The 20,741-nt window shown below is 41.7% G+C and overlaps 1 protein-coding gene across 1 annotated transcript in view; it reads left to right on the forward strand.

Moving 5' to 3' along the window:
- MTREX (Mtr4 exosome RNA helicase) overlaps positions 1-20,741 on the forward strand; it is a 45,631-nt gene that overhangs the window by 18,822 nt on the left and 6,068 nt on the right. The window contains exons 16-24 of the mRNA XM_066614561.1: positions 4,046-4,196; positions 5,361-5,533; positions 6,765-6,833; positions 10,153-10,281; positions 11,106-11,216; positions 11,359-11,547; positions 12,667-12,830; positions 15,617-15,722; positions 19,637-19,693. Coding sequence (XP_066470658.1) covers positions 4,046-4,196; positions 5,361-5,533; positions 6,765-6,833; positions 10,153-10,281; positions 11,106-11,216; positions 11,359-11,547; positions 12,667-12,830; positions 15,617-15,722; positions 19,637-19,693 — 1,149 coding nt within the window. The remainder of the gene's footprint in view (positions 1-4,045; positions 4,197-5,360; positions 5,534-6,764; positions 6,834-10,152; positions 10,282-11,105; positions 11,217-11,358; positions 11,548-12,666; positions 12,831-15,616; positions 15,723-19,636; positions 19,694-20,741) is intronic.

Raw genomic sequence — 20,741 nt, forward strand, 5'->3', positions numbered from 1 at the left:
TACTTGGGGGAAGGGGACGAATGTCCCTTTCTCCCGAGGAGCCTCCCGCGGTAGCGTGGGAGGTGCAGGATCTGGCGGGAGTCCTCCATGGAGCCGCCGGGTCCGGGAGCTCCGGGCAGCTCAGAGTTGGGCTGCCCATCCAATCTTTTCTTTGGGAGCACCGTTGTGCAATATATTTAGTATTGTTTGCAGTGCTAGTGCCAGATTGCTGGGGAACGATGGGGCAAAACCCTGTACTGAGTCACTGTTGTGCCCCCGTCTGTCTCTTGATGGCAGATTGGGTGCGACTGCTGCTGCTGCTCAGTACTAAGGTTACAGTGTATTTGTGTTCCTGAAGTTCCCAGATTCCCAGTAATTTGTAAATCTCTCCATTAGCTTTTGCAGGCTCTTGTTTCTAGCACCTTAGTTCAGAATAATACCAATTCAGTTGAAAGTGTCATTATGTAGATTGGAATCCTGAACATATTTCTGTACAATTTTTTGCTACCTGTAAGAGATAGGAGTTTGTGCCTTTAGGATTTTAACTTCATTACACATCTCACATACCTTTATGAGAAATGCTTCTGCTTTAGACAGTTGGTCATTTTCCTAAAGCAGTGGTCTTCAACCATTTTTGTGCCATGACCCAAATAAATAAGTTAGTTTAAAGTATGAAACTGGGGGCTCACTGCCGATCCCACCTGCCCCTCCCAGGACCCAGTCACCCCTTGCCCACTTTCCCTACCTCTTGTACCTTCACAACAACCCTGTGAGGTAGCAACCTGAGCAAGACAGCAAGAAAAGGCTGTGCAGGATTATATCAAGAACTCAGTTTTGATAAGGCAGAACCATTTATTGGATTGGATCCAAACCCTCTCTTGCACAGGCTCTGAAAGGTTACCATAACCCCCAAGATGAGGCTTCTTGACCCCGTTGGTTTCGTGACCCACAGGTTGAAGAACACTGTCCTGAAGAATGTATGTGAATATTTTCTGATGAAAGCATCTCTTTGATGTGTATACTCCCATTTTTTCTGTGTCTTCCCAGAAGGAGAACCTATATTTTACAGTATTTACTCCTGAAGCTAATTTCTCATTGAAATTCATTCTCTGACCTCACTGTTTATGACAAGACAGAGATGCATGCCCTCAAATACGCTGCTGGAGTGGAATCTGTCCAGCTGTATAGAGTCCATGTATAAACATCAACTGAACACACAGACTTAATTGCAGGCTCTCTGTTGGTTTTACATCAAGCTCATTCACAATGTGTTTCCAAACATCCACATGTGTGGGCAGGGTTTGGAAAACTTAATAGACCTTAGTTTGTTGAAGGACATGACCTGTCAACCAGAGTCTGGCATGAAGGACTCAGCTGGAGGGCCACCAGGGCAGTTCAAGAGGAGTCAGCGTGTTCAGCGCTTTGGTGCAGTAATTATTGCAGGCACACTTAAAATGAAACAATTCATCAGAATATTATATGCTCCCAGTGGATAGAGAATCTAGCTATATGTTCTTAAATCTATAGATAATTAATATAAATAACTTATAATCTACTTATAAATAATAAGAATAATAAAATATTCCCTTCCCCTTGACTTAAGAATGGCTCCCTCTCTTGAGACTTTTCGGCGAAGCCTGAAGACCCTTCTGTTTAAACAAGCCTTCTGAGTTCTCGGCCTTTTTAACATCTTTTCAACATCTTTTAATTTTTTACAGGCCTGATTCTTTTATGACTTGCTGCTCTATGCTCTTTTTACCTTTTTACTACTTGTTATCTGACTACTGTTTTTATGATATGTGTTAATATACTTTTATCTGTTTTTTAAATTATGTTGTTAATCTGTTTTTTTAATTATGTTGTTTAATCTGTTTTTAACCTGTTGTAAGCCTCCTTGAGTCCCTTCGGGGAGAAAGGCGGGGTAAAAATAAAGTAGTTATTATTATTATTATTACATGCACTCTACCAGAGGGGATCTTTAGGTGGTGGTGGTTGTTCAAAATTTATTTGTGTTCAGTGTTTCCAAAAGAAGCATGTCAGACATATTTGTAGATAAGATAAAGGAACAGTGGCAGTTCTTAAACAGTTATTGCAGTTATTATTCTACCCTTCTCCCAAGCCCAGGGTAATGTGCATGTTCCTCTTGACTGCACACAAGCACATGCCTCTCTTCCATCTGTTTACCCTTGCAAAACCGCTGCTTGATTAGGTTGAGGAGGGGGGGAGATTTTCCTTGAAGCTAATTCTGTGAGCTCCATGGGTGTGGTTTTAATTCTAAAAAAACTAGAATTTTTTAAGTGGTCCAGTCTTTAACTGAATCCAGATTACAATAGGGTAGACAGCTGGTGATCTCCAGCTTTAGCCATCAAGTCTACGGATGTCCACTCTGTAATATATGTGTACGTGTCCATCAACTACAGAGAATTTGTGAGTAGAGCTTTCATCTTCCCTGATGGCGATCTCTTTCTCCCTCTAACTCTTAGACCTGTCTTGAACGAACATCCTGGGATACTTTACAACTTTTATTAAACATGTCATGTTTAGTATAATATAGGGGTGTCCAAACTTTTTGACATGAGGGTCACATCATATATCTGGCACAGTGTCAAGGGCCCGAAAAATAAATTAATAAATTTTAAAATTTAAATAAATACACCAAGGACTTCTAATATTTTTCCAAATAGAAAAGGGAAAACCAGAATGAAGCCATGCTGCCTACTCTACCGCAGACAGCAGAATAAAAAAATAAAAGCAGGTATATTTGTGGGATGAAATGGGAAACACCAGGGATTTGTAATATTTTCCAAACCGAAAAGGGAAACCCAGTATGAAGCTGTGTTGCCCAAACCCCCATCCCACCAGAGAGAGCAGAAGAAAAGTAAAAGCAGTTAACACAGGCCTACAAAACTGAGGGTCAGAAAAGTTTTTCCCAAACTTTATAGTGGTTTGATATGAATTTGGGGTGCTGATTCCAAAAATGGCATCTATTTTGCCCTATCACGTCTAGTTTTGGATTTATAGTTTAGCCTCATTAGTGAATGGTTCAAGCAGCTTCCTCATGAGGAAGCCATGGTGTAGGTTTCCTCATGAGGAAGCTGCTTGAACCATTCACTAAAGAGGCTATACTATATCTCCAAAATTAGACATGATAGGGCAAAACGGATGCCATTTTTGGAATTAGCACCCCAAATATACCCAGAAATGGGTGTAACGTTTAAGGAAGCAAAATGTGTGTTGGCCTGTGTAATCTGGGATAAAATGAGCATCACCATGGGACGCAATGGGGAACACCAGGTACTACCAAGTTTTTTTAAAAAGAAAGGAACACACAGATGTGAAGCCATGCTGCCCTCCCGCTTAACCCCCACTCCTCCCCACCTGAGAGCAGAATAAACAAAATAAAAGCATCAAAGGACAAAATGGGAGGCACCAGGCACTTACAAATTGTACAGTGTGGTGTCCGTGGTGGAGGGCTCTCTCTTTGCTCTTGTGCTCCCCTCAGTCCCTCTGCAAGGGGGCATGAAGCAGTGGTCACTGTGAAGGGTGCAAAGTAGCAGCAACTGCACTGTTTGGCTCGCTGGTGGTGGCCCTGGTGTAGGGATGGCTGGTGGCAGCAACAGAGAGCACCACGCAGCAGTCACTGTGGAGAACCGCCGTGGTGTAGGGCTCTCCCCTGCTGCTGTCACTCGCCTCACTTTGCCCAAGGCCTTTTATAGGCCTTGAGCTATCATAAGACCTTCAAGGGTCTTGTGGTAGCTCAAATCCTATTAAAGGTCTTGCATAAACTTGGCCTGCGGCATGTGTTAGGCAGTTGCAGACCAGAGTGGGCTCCAGCAAGTATCTAGAGCCAGAGGCTCACTGGAGACTGGGGGCTCCCTTCAGGCTGGATTAGGGGTCCCTGAGGGCTGCAAATGGCCTGTGGGCCGAGGTTTGGGCACCCCTGCTTAATAGAGTATGTAAACGTTAGAGACAAAATGTGAGGCTTCCAGCTGGAGTCCCAAGGTAAAACTTTTCAGATCCTTTACACAGTACTGCCTACATCTGCTAATTCCTTTTTCTGTTTTAGGGATCTGCTGACCCTCTAAATAGTGCTTTCCATTTGACATACAATATGGTATTAAACTTGCTGCGTGTGGAAGAAATTAACCCAGAATATATGTTGGAGAAATCATTTTACCAGTTCCAGCATTACAGAGCTATTCCAGGAGTAGTTGAAAGTAAGTGTGATATGAAATGTATAGTGAATTATCTGCTAGTTTGTGTACTCTGAGGGCTGGCTTGCAGTGTTTTCTACAGAGCCAGTTAACCTGTTAGTTAATAAATTTTTAGTTGGCAGGAACCGTGTTTGACAGTGACCAGGCCTCCATGTTAAACCACAAACCACTTCTGAAAGTGCTCTTACTTTCAAAAAGGATTTGCCATGTGACACATGATGCTACTGTTCAAGAAATACAAGCCCTCTGGACATGCAGAACTAGCTGGTTTGGTTCTTCAGATCCCTAGGCAACTAATCGCAACTGAATGAGTCTTCAAAGGGATAGCTTGCTCCTGACTTGCAGTTTTGTGATCCCTGAAATGCCTGTATGCCTGATACCTTGTAATGTTACTTGCAAGCCAGTGGATGACTTCTGAATCTTGTGTAAAAGCTGCCTGTCTATGACAGGTGAGTGTTTCAGTCCTGGGAGTGAAGCCTGTGCCACTTTTGCTGTAAGGCCAGGGCCTATTTCTAGTAAAGCGTAAACTATTGTCATGTTGCTAGAACCTTATGCTATTTCTATGAGCAGCTACCTTGCTGCACTTGTGTTAAAGAAGATCATTTGGATCATTCTTAGTAAACAAGAAGGGGTTGCAACAAGATGCTGCCGCATCTAACCAGCCCTTAAAATAATTTTTGTTGACTTCTATTAATTGTACTTGTTTGTCCCACCTTTCTGCAGGTGTTTTTCTGTTTTGTATTCCTGTTTTTCTCTGTTCAATCTGCCCCTTGTTTTGTGTCTTTCTATACTTTTCCCTCTTTCTTTCTGTTTCATTCCAGTTTTCCTTCTCCATATCTTACTGTGTTCCATTGTTTTCCCCTGTCTTTAACTCTTTGTCTTCATTTCTCCCCCCATTCCTTCACGCTCTTTGTGCCTCTCCAATCTCTTATTATTATTATTATTATTTCAATCCTTTCCAATTAAATGTGCCTCTGGATCAAAGTAATAGGCTATTGGATCAGAGTGGGTACCTTTTTCTTCTCCCCCCACGTGAATTATTTCATCTTATTTCCACATTTTTTATTTTGGGTACAAATGTAGGCATCAAATCTATTATTAAGCATTATAAGAGTATATGGAAGGAGAATTTGTTTGATATAATCAGTTTTTCAAAATTATTTGCAGAGGTAAATAAATTGGAACAACAGTACAATGAGATCGACATTCCAAATGAGGAAAATGTGGTAATCTATTATAAAATCAGGCAACAACTTGCTAAACTGGGTAAAGAAATAGAAGAGTACATTCACAAGCCAAAGTACTGCTTACCATTTTTGCAACCTGGCAGGCTGGTAAAAGTAAGTTGTATTTTTCATCTTGTGTCATTTGAAATGTGCATTCTGTTAAGCAACTTTTTAACATTAGTTTCTTCTTTTTGCTCTGTATGCAGTTCTAAAATTGGGGTTCTGCAGCTGTGGGTTTTGACAAGCAGTTACATAGAGATTACCATGCGTATCATTTTTTTTCTTAAAAACTGGAAAAAAACCCGTTTAGCTGTGATGATCTATTGAAGCTGCCGCAGTTCACAGTATGGGAAGTAAGAAACACGCAACCCATTCTCGTAAACTTCCTACATACCCTTGGATATCTCATGGGGTGGCTGTTACAGATGCAGCCACCTTGACAGAAACAGACCCATAGGAAGGGAAGCCAAAATAAAAGGGTGTCTTTCCACATCCATCTTCCCATCTCCTACAGACGTAGAAGCATCTGGGGACCCACTAACCTGGCTAGTCCACTCCACTTTCTGTGCACGCATGTGCAATGTACACGAGACTTGTAGCATTAACATGAGTGATCTGTAAGAGAGCAAATTGTTTTCTGTTCTGGTCTGGATGAAACAGGATGATGAGTTTTTAAAAAAAAAAAAATAGTTGATTAAAAGGAAAAAATTTAAGTAGTAAAAAATAAGTATAAGATTAGAATCTAGGAAATTGAGATTCTGCCTCCTCTATTCACTATTCTACAAGTAGGAACCTCCAACCCAGGTTCCTGGACCACCCGTGGCTGTGGTCAGGTGGATGAACTTGTCCAATGGAGAGTTGACAGCAGATTCCAGGAGAGTGCTGGTGCTTTCGGGCTGGCCCATTATTTTATGGATGCAGCCATGCTGGTGCTGACAGTGCACATCCTAACTTATGTCTTACCAGAGGATGTGTAGGTACAGGCAGTATAAAAATGGAGCTGCAAACATCTCCTGAGCCAGATTAGCTGCATTTTATGCACAGAGGATTTATTAGACGGTCCTGTTCACCATACTAGCTTAAAAAAAATTTCAAAACACTCTATTGCAGTTTCATTTGGCCAACGTAATGGTGTGCCTTTGATAGACTTCAACCTCTAATAGGCATTTGCGCTGCTAAGCAAATCAGTGCAGAATGTCTCAAACTGAATACCCAGCATGTATCTACTAGACAGCCATTTTCTCATATTAAGTTAGCTGACATCATACCGCCTCATTTAAATGTAATACTTTAATATTTTACTGTTGTATAACTTTATGCATGAGCTTCATGTTTGTTTCTTCAGGTGAAAAATGAAGATGATGATTTTGGCTGGGGAGTGGTAGTAAATTTCTCCAAGAAATCCAATGTTAAGGTAAAACAATGTCCAGTAGTCTTTTTCATTGATGTGTAAATATGTGCTTCGGTGGACATTAGTGGTAGTTAAAAACGATACTTCTGTTCTGACCAAGATGCTCACTTTTGTGAAAGTGTGTAGAAGGCCTAGTTTCTTATAGTGTTTGATGTTCTAAGGCAGTGGTTCTCAAACCTTTAGCACCAAGACCCACTTTTAGAATGAGATTCTGTCAGGACCCACCAGAAGTGATGTCATGACTGGAAGTGACATCATCAAGCAGGAAAATTTTTAACAGTTCTAGGCTGCAATCCTACCCACACTTATCCAGGAGCAAGTTCATTTACTATTGTTAAAAACATATACATAGTAACCTGTTAAAAGTACAGATCTGTAACATTTCCCCAAATGCAGTCACATACCATGTTAGCATCAAGTCTAATAAAAATAAAACACATTGAAATGAATGGGGACCCACCGGAAAGTGGCTCGCGACCTTCCTGTTGGGTCCCAACTTACAGTTTGAGAAACACTGTGAATCTAAGGTATGCAGCTTTGTTTTGCAAGTTCTGCTTCCTGCTCCTTGCAGTATCTTCCTACACAACCAAATAATTCCTGAGGATAGGGGGATCCTCTGAAGCAGGATACTGTGCGATTTAGGAGACTAATGGGTGAATTGGTGAAATTCCCTGTATATGAACAGAAACTCCTTCCATTTCTGCAAAATCAACTTGTTTTTACCACTTCTTGCCTGTTATTTCAACTTTTAGTACAGGAAAGACATTTTGCTTAAAAAAAATCTTGTGTGTTCCTGTTTTTTATGCTTTATTCCAGAATAAGTAACTTTTAAGTTTGTGTGAACTCCTAACCTCCTTTAAAATGAATACAATTATGCTTTTAAATTATAATACTATGCATTTATTTCACCTCTGCTAGCTTATGCCTATCATAATGATTCCCTGATAATTTGGGAATTTCTTTTCGTAAGGGAATTTGGGCATCACTGACAGATTGCCGGCAACATACAATTTTTTTTTAAAGTCTTTTTTTGTTTTAAGTTTAACACTATTGGGGGGGGGGGATAAACTAAGGTGCAAAGTCAGAAGGTTGGCTTCCATTTCTGTAACAGTGCCATAAAATTAAGTATTGCGAACTTTAGCCCTATGACATTTGGTCCGTGTAGTACACACTTTAAAATAAGAATAGAGATTGCATCTTTTTGAGGATTTCTATATGACATACTTGGCTACTTGTTGTAGAATGCAACTGGTGTTGATGATGTAATTTAGTGTTGGTTACTTTGTGTGCCCTTGGAGTATTTTATGCATATGTCAGCCTATTCCAAGTTTGAGTAAACAACACATGTTTTTAATGCTGGCTTAAGGGTGCTTTTCCACATATGGATTGCATTTTCAAATGCAGTTCAGATGACACAAGTATAAACAGAGATCTTTAAACATAAATTAAAACAGCTGCTGTAAATATGTTTTGAATGGAACGGTATAGTATTATTCACAACTATTTTTAATGAATAAATACTTTGATTATTGGGTAATCTAATAGTAGAACAAGTCATGTGTTTCTGTTTACAACTGGGCATCTTAAAACTATCTGTGATACACTGTGAAATTCTTATAATGTTTTCCAACAATATTTCTCAAGTTCTGCGCCCTGTTAAGCAAATTCTTCTCTTTTCTTTCTCAGAAGGAAATGGGCCACAAATGTCCTGAGGTGGTACTATTTGATGAAGTGATTTTATCCTGGCTCTTTAATTTAGGTTTTCTGCCAAGCAGCTTTTGCTCTAACCGTGTTTTGTAGCTATGTAATGGAGGAGCCACTGGCAGTGATAAACTATCTGACTGTGTCATGGTAGTCCACTACTGTGATCAGCAGATCATCAGTGACCACAGGTCTCTTTGGTGACTCTCTGCACTTGGTAGCCCAGGGCAGAGTGGGAGATGCCTCCCTTTCCTTGTCTGTTCCACACATTGGAAAGAGCTCTGAGTGCTCTGTGTTTGATGACTCTGCAGTGGACTCTGTCCATCTCCTAAATCCTCTGCAAGTGTGAGAACTTGGGGAAGGGAGGAGGCTCAATCCCTCACTAGACTTTGGAGGTATATTCTATCAGGGAGTCTTTTTTCTGAGTGCCCTGAAAGCCCGTTGTGAGACTGAGGCCTGATCTACATGTGCAGCAAAGGGAAGTGATGATAGGGAGGTAGAATACTGTACTAATTCAGACTGTAGATAGGAAATGCTATTTTGTATTGTTCTTTCATGTACCAAACTTCCTGCAAGTAAAAAAAAAAATGAATACATTGGAGGAGATGTTTTGTCTGTTTTGCTCACTCTTATCTATGCTTGTTTTGTGATCACAGAGCAATATTTAGATAGGGAAGCATTCAAATATGTAACCCCCCTACCTGCAGTCTGAAATAAGACTATAATAATACCAGGGGACTAGTGAGTCAGTGGCAACCACAAATAAATTGGACGAGAGTTGAGGAGTCCTCTTGATCCCTATCACAAAAAACATCCAAGCTCTGGCAAGCCCTACCAGCTTTCCTGCTCGAAAGACCCTCTAGTCTACACCTTTCTATTCATTTGCCTGAAAAAGACGATCCATTTACATCACAGGGAAGGGAAACTTGCCAGCAAATCAAACACACACAGTTGTAGTGATGGTTTCCATTTCTTTTACTTTGTAAAAATATTTGCTTTAAGATTTTGCTATGTTAAACTAAGAAATTAGGGTTGCTAACATCGTCTGCTTTACCAGCTTTGGTCCTTCTCCTTTCAGGCTGGCAAGAGACACATGTTTATGAGTAGCGGCTAGAAGTGAGAGGATTACAAGAAAGTGTGGTGTAGTGGAGACTCCCTAATTCAGTCAAGGAGTCTTGCTGGCTGGTTTCAGATATGATTCAGTTCTCTACCAAAAGTATGGGAGAATGGGGTAGAATGAGAGAAGAGCACAAACTTTGTGATCTTTGTAACTGTGGATCATAGGAGACTAAAGAACCCAAGTAGAACCAAAGAATTGTTACCAGCCCATTATGTTTTGGAATGAAAAGCCATATCTAGACAATTAAAAGAAATCTAGATCCTATAACCACAACACCCTAAATGCTAATGGGGATTTTCATGAAATTTTTCAGTTTTTACATAGAATGAAAGGAGGTAACTGAACTTATGTTGAAGTATATTTTTTCCTATTAGTTAAGAACTCACACATCTTTATCTGAAAGAAGTACTCTGCTGTAAGAAGTCACATACTTCTTACTTTGTTTCCTTTATTGATATTCAAGAAGACTCTTACTAACCTTGTTGCTTGTTATCACCATAGCCTAATTCTGGTGAACTGGATCCCCTCTACGTTGCTGAAATCCTCCTGCACTGCAGCAAAGAGAGCTTGAAAAATTCTGCTACCGAGGCTGCAAAACCAGCAAAACCTGATGAGAAAGGGGAAATGCAGGCAAGTCTCTGTTCTGAGTGTAAATCACTGTTGTTCTTGTGGCCATATAACTGGTCCAAACAAACGTCCAAACTGGTTCCAAACAACACAGTCCTGGAACGTGCTGGAATCCCTAGCATGTATGCACTACTGAAACAGAGACGCCTGCGTTGGCTCGGTCATGTCGTGAGAATGGATGATGGCCGGATCCCAAAGGATCTCCTCTATGGAGAACTCGTGCAAGGAAAGCGTCCTACGGGTAGACCACAGCTGCGATACAAGGACATCTGCAAGAGGGATCTGAAGGCCTTAGGAGTGGACCTCAACAAGTGGGAAACCCTGGCCTCTGAGCGGCCCGCTTGGAGGCAGGCTGTGCAACATGGCCTTTCCCAGTTTGAAGAGACACTTGGCCAACAGTCTGAGGCTAAGAGGCAAAGAAGGAAGGCCCATAGCCAGGGAGACAGGCCAGGGACAGACTGCACTTGCTCCCAGTGTGGAAGGGATTGTCACTCCCGAATCGGCCTTTTCAGCCACACTAGACGCTGTTCCAGAACCACCTTTCAGAGCGCGATACCATAGTCTTTCGAGACTGAAGGTTGCCAACATAACTGGTAGTATTAAATTGCATGTGTATAGCCTGATCACTTGGTTGGATCGCACACTCTTGGATTTTAGGGAAGTGCCAGAATGATGAATGATCAGTTTATATTGGATGAACAGTTTGTATTAGGAAATTGGTAACAAAACAAGATAACAGCATTTAGTGTTATTCTCGGGATATGATGTATCAATCCAGGGTCAGTGAGCACATTTTTAGATTGCTGATCAGTTTCTGTTTTTAATAGGTTGTTCCTGTTTTGGTGCATCTTCTGTCGGCAATCAGCAGTGTTCGCCTTTATATACCCAAAGACCTGAGACCTCTTGATAACAGGCAGAGTGTGTTGAAGTCAATACAGGTGAAGTATCTCCACTGTAACTTGCTTTTCTTAAGTCAAGGAAAATAACCTACTCCAGGCAATGGTACAATCGAAATCAGACTATTTTTGAAATAAAGATTTATGCAGAACCTTAACATTTTGTGTTTTATTTTTCATTAAGGAAGTGCAGAAACGGTTCCCTGATGGAGTCCCTTTGCTGGATCCTGTTGATGACATGGGGATCAAAGATCCAGGCCTGAAAAAAGTAATCCAAAAAATAGAAGCGTTTGAACACAGGATGTATTCTCATCCTCTTCACAACGACGCAAATTTAGAAACTGTGTACAAACTTTGTGAAAGAAAAGCACAGGTAAGAAGCAGCCTTTTTAGGTGGTTAACTTGAAGCAGTAACCATGTTGAATGCCTACACATTTCATAATTTAAATTTGAGGGTTTTTTCCTCTGTTCTAGAATCTATTAAGGAAGATGGTTGACTTGTCAGTGTGAATACAGTGACTGGCTAGAAAATGTTTAGATTATTTTTGGCAGGAAAACTAGAAGGTTTTTTTGGAGGGGGGAATTGTGAATTGACAGTTCCTGATTTTCCTAAATCTGGGAATAAGCACTTTGAATCCAGTGGAGCTTATTTATGAGTGCTTTAGATTGTTCATCTTAAAGTAGTGACCACAGTCTGTGGCGGACTGTGACTTGGATCATGCTAATAATAATAATACCTTGCATTTGTATAATACTGAGTGTGCAAAACATTTCACATGTGTTACCTTGATATTTATTGTTCTTACACACTTTACAGGGTTGTAGTATTATTATTCCACATATTGTAACTGGGGAGCAGAGCTAATGGCTTGCCTGAGGTCACATAGCCCAATCCTACTTAACTCCCCCCCCCCACCAGTGCAGCCATGCCCACAGTGTGTGTGCTGTATCCTTTGGGGAGGCAGTCCTGGAGGCCTCGTCAAGGTACAGGAACTTTAATCCACTTTCCTGGTCGATCTACTTTGACCTACACCAGCTCTTTTGTCAGAGAGGTAGAACAAGGCAGGGATGATATCAGTGGAGCCACTGCCACCAATAACCACACACATCCCCATTCTTTCCCCCTTCCCTCCCACTCCCATGCCAATGTATTGGCATAGGACATATTTCCAGGCTGCTGTAGTGCAGCAGCAGCTGCCATTTCTAGCAACAGCCCAATTCCGTGCAACATTGTATCAGTTTGCGATGCTGGCGAGGCCATTGTGCCATCAGAGTGCAACAGCCCAATAGTATTGGGCCCTTAGTGAGTTCATGGCAGAGGCAAGATTCACACCAGAGAAGTCCTAATTCATAGTTCACTCTCTTCACTAACATATCAGTAGTTGTGTGGGACTGGAAATCATGAGGATTAAAGTTGTACATTCCAAATACAACTTCTTTGTCAAAACTAGGATCAAAACTGTTTTCTCCAAATACTTCTGCTTAACTTTAGATCGCTATTGACATTAAAGTGGCTAAAAGAGAATTGAAGAAAGCCAGGACTGTATTACAAATGGATGAGCTCAAGTGTCGTAAACGTGTTTTAAGACGGCTGGGTTTTGCAACCTCTTCAGACGTCATAGAGATGAAAGGACGAGTTGCTTGTGAAATCAGCAGGTAAAAGATGCTTCTGCTTTTGTGTGTGTTTTTTTAAAATCCTAGTTAATAAACATACGCGTGTCTCACAGTTTCTGTATACATATTTTTTCCCCGTTTTGCTATGATGGACTTTGAGTTTGGACACTATAGAAAAATCTTGGATTTATATGTGTCAAAAATTTTAAAAACACAAGATTGAAGAGTTTCTCTCTAGTAACAATGTTGATTTCTGAAGGCTGGGCAGCACGAATGTGCACAATTCCCAAGAGGCTTCGGGTTTTTTTATTGCAGCAATAGAACCTCTCCCCCCACCCATATCAAACAGCTTTTGAAATTAAGGAGTTTGTGATGCAGTATTGGAGGATATAGAATTGTTGTTCAGAGAAAGAAATGGTAGACGGTTTGATACGGTCAACAGGCATGTGGATGCAGGAGAATCCGTGGATGTTATATATCTGGACTTTCAGAAGGCGTTTGACACGGTCCCTCACCAAAGGCTACTGAAAAAACTCCACAGTCAGGGAATTAGAGGACAGGTCCTCTCGTGGACTGAGAACTGGTTGGAGGCCAGGAAGCAGAGAGTGGGTGTCAATGGGCAATTTTCACAATGGAGAGAGGTGAAAAGCAGTGTGCCCCAAGGATCTGTCCTGGGACCGGTGCTTTTCAACCTCTTCATAAATGACCTGGAGACAGGGTTGAGCAGTGAAGTGGCTAAGTTTGCAGATGACACCAAACTTTTCCGAGTGGTGAAGACCAGAAGTGATTGTGAGGAGCTCCAGAAGGATCTCTCCAGACTGGCAGAATGGGCAGCAAAATGGCAGGTGCGCTTCAATGTCAGTAAGTGTAAAGTCATGCACATTGGGGCAAAAAATCAAAACTTTAGATATAGGCTGATGGGTTCTGAGCTGTCTGTGACAGATCAGGAGAGAGATCTTGGGGTGGTGGTGGACAGGTCGATGAAAGTGTCGACCCAATGTGCGGCAGCAGTGAAGAAGGCCAATTCTATGCTTGGGATCATTAGGAAGGGTATTCAGAACAAAACGGCTAGTATTATAATGCTGTTGTACAAATCTATGGTAAGGCCACACCTGGAGTATTGTGTCCAGTTCTGGTCGCCGCATCTCAAAAAATAGTGGAAATGGAAAAGGTGCAAAAGAGAGCAACTAAGATGATTACGGGGCTGGGGCACCTTCCTTATGAGGAAAGGCTACGGCGTTTGGGCCTCTTCAGCCTAGAAAAGAGACGCTTGAGGGGGGTCATGATTGAGACATACAAAATTATGCAGGGAATGGACAGAGTGGATAGAGAGATGCTCTTTACACTCTCACATAATACCAGAACCAGGGGACATCCACTAAAATTGAGTGTTGGGCGGGTTAGGACAGACAAAAGAAAATATTTCTTTACTCAGCGTGTGGTCGGTCTGTGGAACTCCTTGCCACAGGATGTGGTGCTGGCGTCTAGCCTAGACGCCTTTAAAAGGGGATTGGACAAGTTTCTGGAGGAAAAATCCATTATGGGGTAAAAGCCATGATGTGTATGCGCAACTTCCTGATTTTAGAAATGGGTTATGTCAGAATGCCAGATGCAGGGGAGGGCACCAGGATGAGGTCTCTTGTTATCTGGTGTGCTCCCTGGGGCATTTGGTGGGCCGCTGTGAGATACAGGAAGCTGGACTAGATGGGCCTATGCCCTGATCCAGTGGGGCTGTTCTTATGTTCTTATGATAGGGTGTGCTCATCCTAAGGCAGCTGTTTGGATCCCATGCCATGCCAGAGACATTTCTCAAGACATTTCTTCTGGATTCCTCTATTTGTTTAATATTCAGCCAATATGAATGACATATCTTATGTATGCTAGACATTTGTAAATCTTCCATTTGACTCCCTAATACAAAATTCTTGATCGGTAGAACAATAGTGAGATCTAAAAAAGAGTGGTTCTGCGCTGGGTTGATTCCTGAGCCTCCCAGTGGAGGTGCTTTATGACAGCAGGTCCTTTTTGCAGAGACCCTTGCATGTACACAACTTTCCTTCCACTTGGGGAAGTTGCGCATGGCAGAGTGTGTCTATGTAAATGCTTAGGGTGCAACTCACTGTATAGATTTATGTGCTGCTGGTAATCTGATAAGACTTTATGAACCTGCCTTGTATTCAGCATATGAAATGCTGCTGTCTTCCAATATTTTGACTACATAGCAGTATATAATCTTTTGTTGTCATTTGATTATATTGCAATAAGTGGGTTGGAAAGCGAAACGTTGCATCAGAAAATCAAGAATTTGTTTTTTAAAAAGTTATCTTGGTTTAGTCCTGCAGAATTAAGCAATATACAAAATGAATTGACAATAGTGTATATTTAAAGTCTGGACTATAATCTAATGTAGTCTTCTGTCAGGCATAACCAGTGCTTGTTTACCTCCCCATAGATTGTTGAACTAAGCTTTTATTCATAAACTATATTGATTCTATGCTTTTAGTTAAATCTCATCATGTAAGTCTATCTGTTTCCCAGTGGTTTATCATAAACAGGTTCCTGTTAGCCCTTGTCTGTCTTGTTTTGTTTCTCAGGACCTCTGCAGTGCTCTGCTATTCCGTTCATAGGAGCTATGACTACATCTAGACATGTTCATTTCTTTTTCCTCTTTCAATTTCTGGTTACTTATGCAAAGCATTGTTTTGATTTAGAGGTTTTTATTTTTCCTTTTTTTCTTTTTTAACAAAAACTTTTGAGTTTTTCAGAAAATTGATTTTAAAATAGAAAGCCATTAAAAGTGCCAGTAATGTTTTTCTCCCTCTTTTTAGCGCAGATGAACTGTTGCTGACAGAAATGATGTTCAATGGGCTTTTCAATGACTTGTCTTCAGAACAAGCAACTGCTTTACTAAGCTGCTTTGTATTTCAAGAAAATGTGAGTTTTGATATAATCTTAAATCCATTTCTTATTTTAGAGCCCACTTCCTGGGTAAGTTAGTTCTGGGCAACTTTAAATGCAACATAATGTAGGGCAGGCAGAGAAAGTGGTAGGTGGCACAGGAAGTTAGATAACATTCACAGCTATCAAGATTTCTCTTATAGCAGAGAAATTTACTGTGAAAAATGTTTGCATTTTAACTCAGTGTTTTATATTGTCTAACTCATACAGTTTGGTTCCCAAACTTTGTCAACTGGTAGCTCCCTTGATCTATTGGGTCATTAACCACAGCTCCCCATTAGAGCTACAATCCTATACATTGTATAGGATGGCAGGTTTTTCATGAGGATTCTGTGGCTCAACTTGCTGGTTTCTGTGGCTCCCTGGGGAGCCATGGCTCACAGTTTGGGAACCACTGGTCTAACTCCTTTGTTGTAACGTTTACTTGCTGTAAACACCATAAAAGTACATTGTTTCCAAGCTGCTAAACGTTTCCTTGTCCGTTTCCACTATCCCAGCATAAGAACATAAGAAGAGCCTTTTTGGATCGGGCCCAGGGCCCATCTAGTCCAACTTCCTGTATCTCTCAGCAGCCCACCAGATGCCTCAGGGGGCACACAAGACCACAAGATACTTACCCTCACACCTCCCAGTGAAGACACCAGACTGCACTTGACTTAACACGTACCACTTTATTAAACACAGTGACCAATTTTTAATGCATGAAACTGACTGACTATACCTTCCCTCCCTCACCAGTCTGGAGTAGGCAGAAAAACTGCAATCCAATGCCAATTCAGATGACAGAAAGAAATTCCTGCCCAGCTCTCATGATGAGATGAGCAAGACTGTACATACCCATCATGGCTTGTAACCTGTGATGGAGTTTTCCTCCAGAAATCTGTCCAATCCCCTTTTCAAGGCATCTAAACAAGACGCCATCACCGCATCCTGCGGCAAGGGATTCCACAGACTAATTACACACTGGGTAAAGAAATATTTTTTTTGTCTGTCCTAACTCTCAACACTCAATTTTAGTGGCTATCCCCTGGTTCTGGTGTTGTGTGAGAGGGAAAAGAGCATCCCTTATCCACTCTATCCATCCCCTGCATACAGTGATGCCTCACAAGACGAATGCCTCTTGCAACGAAAAACTCGCAAGACGAAAGCAAGACGAATTTTTCTATGGCCGTGCTTCGCAAGACGAATTTTATTGCTTTTGTTTTGTTTTATTTTGGTTTGTTTTAAATCGAGCTTCGCAAGACGAAAATTTCGCAATATGAAACGACTCGCGGAACGAATTAATTTCGTCTTGCGAGGCACCACTGTATTTTGTATGTCTCAATCCTGTCCCCCCCTCAGGCACCTCTTTTCTAGACGAAAGAGCTCTAATTTCAGTAGTCTTTCCTCATAAGGGAGGTGCCCCAGCCCAGTAATCATTTTGGTCACTCTCTTCTGCACCTTTTCTAGTTCCACTATGTCCTTTTTAAGATGTGGTGACCAGAACTGAACACAGTACTCCAGTCCTGCATATAAGCAGAAGGCAGTTACCAGCATGCCTGGAGACATGTTGCCCCTGTACCTCATCTCTTGCTGCTCCAAAGAACCCCCTGACCCTACAAGATGGCATTTTGAGGGTGTGAGGGGCTGCAGTGGCATCTAGAAGTGTCTTGGTGCACATGTGGAACCATGTGGGATGTGGATCCCAACCACATCCCAGCTAATATTTGATAGGAAAACACATTTTTGTAGAAAGAAAAATATAAACACTTATGGTTAAATAGCATAGTTTAGTAATAACATTGTCAGTAGTTATAGGTCTTAGTGCTTTGAATATTTAATAGAAAAGCTTATAAATATTTTCAATACTATTTGCAGCTACTAGTTTGTGTCAAACACAGACAACTTTTTAAAAGTTCTGTGATTCAGTTGTAATTGCAGTGTTTATTTTTGTTCCGAGTTGTTGTCTTAATATACTATACTCTGACCTAATGAGGTTAGGTTATAATGATAGAGGTTAAAAGAGAAGATGTTTCAGACCTCATTGATAAATTAAAGATCAATAAGTCACCGGGCCCAGATGGCATCCACCCAAGAGTTATTAAGGAATTGAAGAATGAAGTTGCAGATCTATTGACTAAGGTATGCAACTTGTCCCTCAAAACGGCCACGGTGCCAGAAGATTGGAGGATAGCAAATGTCACGCCTATTTTTAATAAGGGAAAGAGGGGGGACCCGGGAAACTATAGGCCGGTCAGCCTAACATCCATACTGGGTAAGATGGTGGAATGCCTCATCAAAGATAGAATCTCAAAACACATAGACGAACAGGCCTTGCTGAGGGGGAATCAGCATGGCTTCTCTAAGGGTAAGTCTTGCCTCACAAACCTTATAGAATTCTTTGAAAAGGTCAACAGGCATGTGGATGCGGGAGAACCCGTGGACATTATATATCTGGACTTTCAGAAGCCGTTTGACACGGTCCCCCACGAAAGGCTACTGAAAAAACTCCATAGTCAGGGAATTAGAGGACAGGTCCTCTCATGGATTGAGAACTGGTTGAAGACCAGGAAACAGAGAGTGGGTGTCAATGGGCAATTTTCACAATGGAGAGAGGTGAAAAGCAGTGTGCCCCAAGGATCTGTCCTGGGACCCGTGCTTTCCAACCTCTTCATAAATGACCTGGAGACTGGGTTGAGCAGTGAGCTGGCAAAGTTTGGAGACGACACCAAACTTTTCCGAGTGGTAAAGACCAGAAGTGATTGTGAGGAGCTCCAGAAGGATCTCTCCAGACTGGCAGAATGGGCAGCAAAATGTCAGATACGCTTTAATGCCAGTAAGTGTAAGGTCATGCGCATTGGGGCAAAAAATCAAAACTTTAGATATAGGCTGATGGGTTCTGAGCTGTCTGTGACAGATCAGGAGAGAGATCTTGGGGTGGTGGTGGACAGGTCGATGAAAGTGTCGACTCAATGTGCCGTGGCAGTGAAGAAGGCCAATTCTATGCTTGGGATCATTAGAAAAGGTATTGAGAACAAAACGGCTAATATTATAATGCCATTGTAGAAATTGATGGTAAGGCCACACCTGGAGTATTGTGTCCAGTTCTGGTCGCCACATCTCAAAAAAGACATAGTGGAAATGGAAAAGGTGCAAAAGAGAGCAACTAAGATGGTTACTGGGCTGGGGCACCTTCCTTATGAGGAAAGGCTACGGTGTTTGGGCCTCTTCAGCCTAGAAAAGAGACGCCTGAGGGGGGAACATGATTGAGACATACAAAATTATGCAGGGGATGGACAGAGTGGATAGAGAGATGCTCTTTACACTCTCACATAACACCAGAACCAGGGGACATCCACTAAAATTGAGTGTTGGGAGAGTTAGGACAGACAAAAGAAACTATTTCTTTACTCAGCGTATGGTTGGTATGTGGAACTCCTTGCCACAGGATGTGGTGATGGCGTCTGGCCTGGGTGCCTTTAAAAGGGGATTGGACAAGTTTCTGGAGGAAAAATCCATTACGGGGTTACAAGCCATGATGTACATGTGCAACCTCCTGATTTTAGAAATTGGCTATGTCAGAAGGCCAGATGCAAGGGAGGGCACCAGAATGAGGTCTCTTGTTATCTGGTGTGCTCCCTGGGGCATTTGGTGGGCCGTTGTGAGATACAGGAAGCTGGACTAGATGGGCCTATGGCCTGATCCAGTGGGGCTGTTCTTATGTTTTAATGCATGAGTACCTTTTTGTTCAAAGACACCCCACAGGATCATTAGGGAGATGATAAGCATACTCAATCAAGCTTTGCCTCCATTTGTTTCAGTGCACCAGCGAAATAACTTGTGTAGTTAAACAGTTCTGAAATTAAATAATGTTAACACTAAATACTGATGTTCTTTTCATCCTTTTCCAGTCCAGTGAAATGCCCAAACTAACAGAACAATTGGCAGGTCCCCTCCGCCAAATGCAGGTAAACATCTTTCAGCCAAGTGTTTGCTGACTTCATACAGAGCTCTCTTGGTGAAGAATTAAACATGTGCATTACAGATTTCAAATTTTAAGGCTGGAACATTAATTGTCAAATGGATTTCTTTGGTAGTATTTAATCTGATACTCTTTAACGGCCAATCTATCCCCTATCATCATACCCTATTCAGCTGCACTGCATGACCATGTCCTGCATACTGGGGGGGGGGGGGTCCACAACCAGATGGCCCAGTAGAGGTAAAAATAATTTTTACTTCTTCATAGGCCACCTGACCATTAGTGAGTCTCCTTGGACCTACATCAGCTACTTAGGTGTCGTGTGAGGAAAAGTAGGGGGCATTTTGGGCCGGTAAAACAGGGATAGGATCTAGCATGAGCTGATGTACACCCCCTCCATTCTCAAACCAGTCCCTTGCCTGCCCTGATTCTTCCACCTTCAAACCACCCACAATGACCTTATTTGCACCAGCATGGCTTCCAGGGGCTACTGGCGTGTGTGCGTGCCCCAGTGCGCATTACAGTGCCATGGCTTTTTCAGTGTCCTAGTGGCACTAGTTGCAGTGGCATTAGGACTGGGCCATTAGAGATATAAAGAAATATTTGAAAGTTGGACTTTAAATTTGAATTCTGGTAGACAGTCGGTAGAGAGAAATGGAAGATGACATCCCATTAGAAAGAAAAAGTAATGGCTCTACTTTACTTGTGCACCTGTGGTCTTGTGCACTCATGGGCTTCACATGAAACTTTTCCTTTTCTCCCTGTAGTGCAGAGATATTCACCTCTGATCCTCCTTAGGACATCAAGGAGAGAAGGGGTATTGTGTGAACTAGGTTGTTGAAAAGTGGTGTATAAATACTGTATATTTATACAGTAAATATCCTCCTGGTTTATTTATGTACTCCTGGTATATAAATAATAAAGTCTCTCTCTTACTTAATAGATAATTAATGCCAGCTGTGTATTTGGTGTTGTGCATACTCTAGGAAGAGATTTTCCTGTCTGGTGATGGTGTCTGTTGGTGTGTACTTGTG

Source organism: Tiliqua scincoides, chromosome 2, assembly GCF_035046505.1.
Source record: "Tiliqua scincoides isolate rTilSci1 chromosome 2, rTilSci1.hap2, whole genome shotgun sequence".
NCBI lineage: Eukaryota > Metazoa > Chordata > Lepidosauria > Squamata > Scincidae > Tiliqua > Tiliqua scincoides.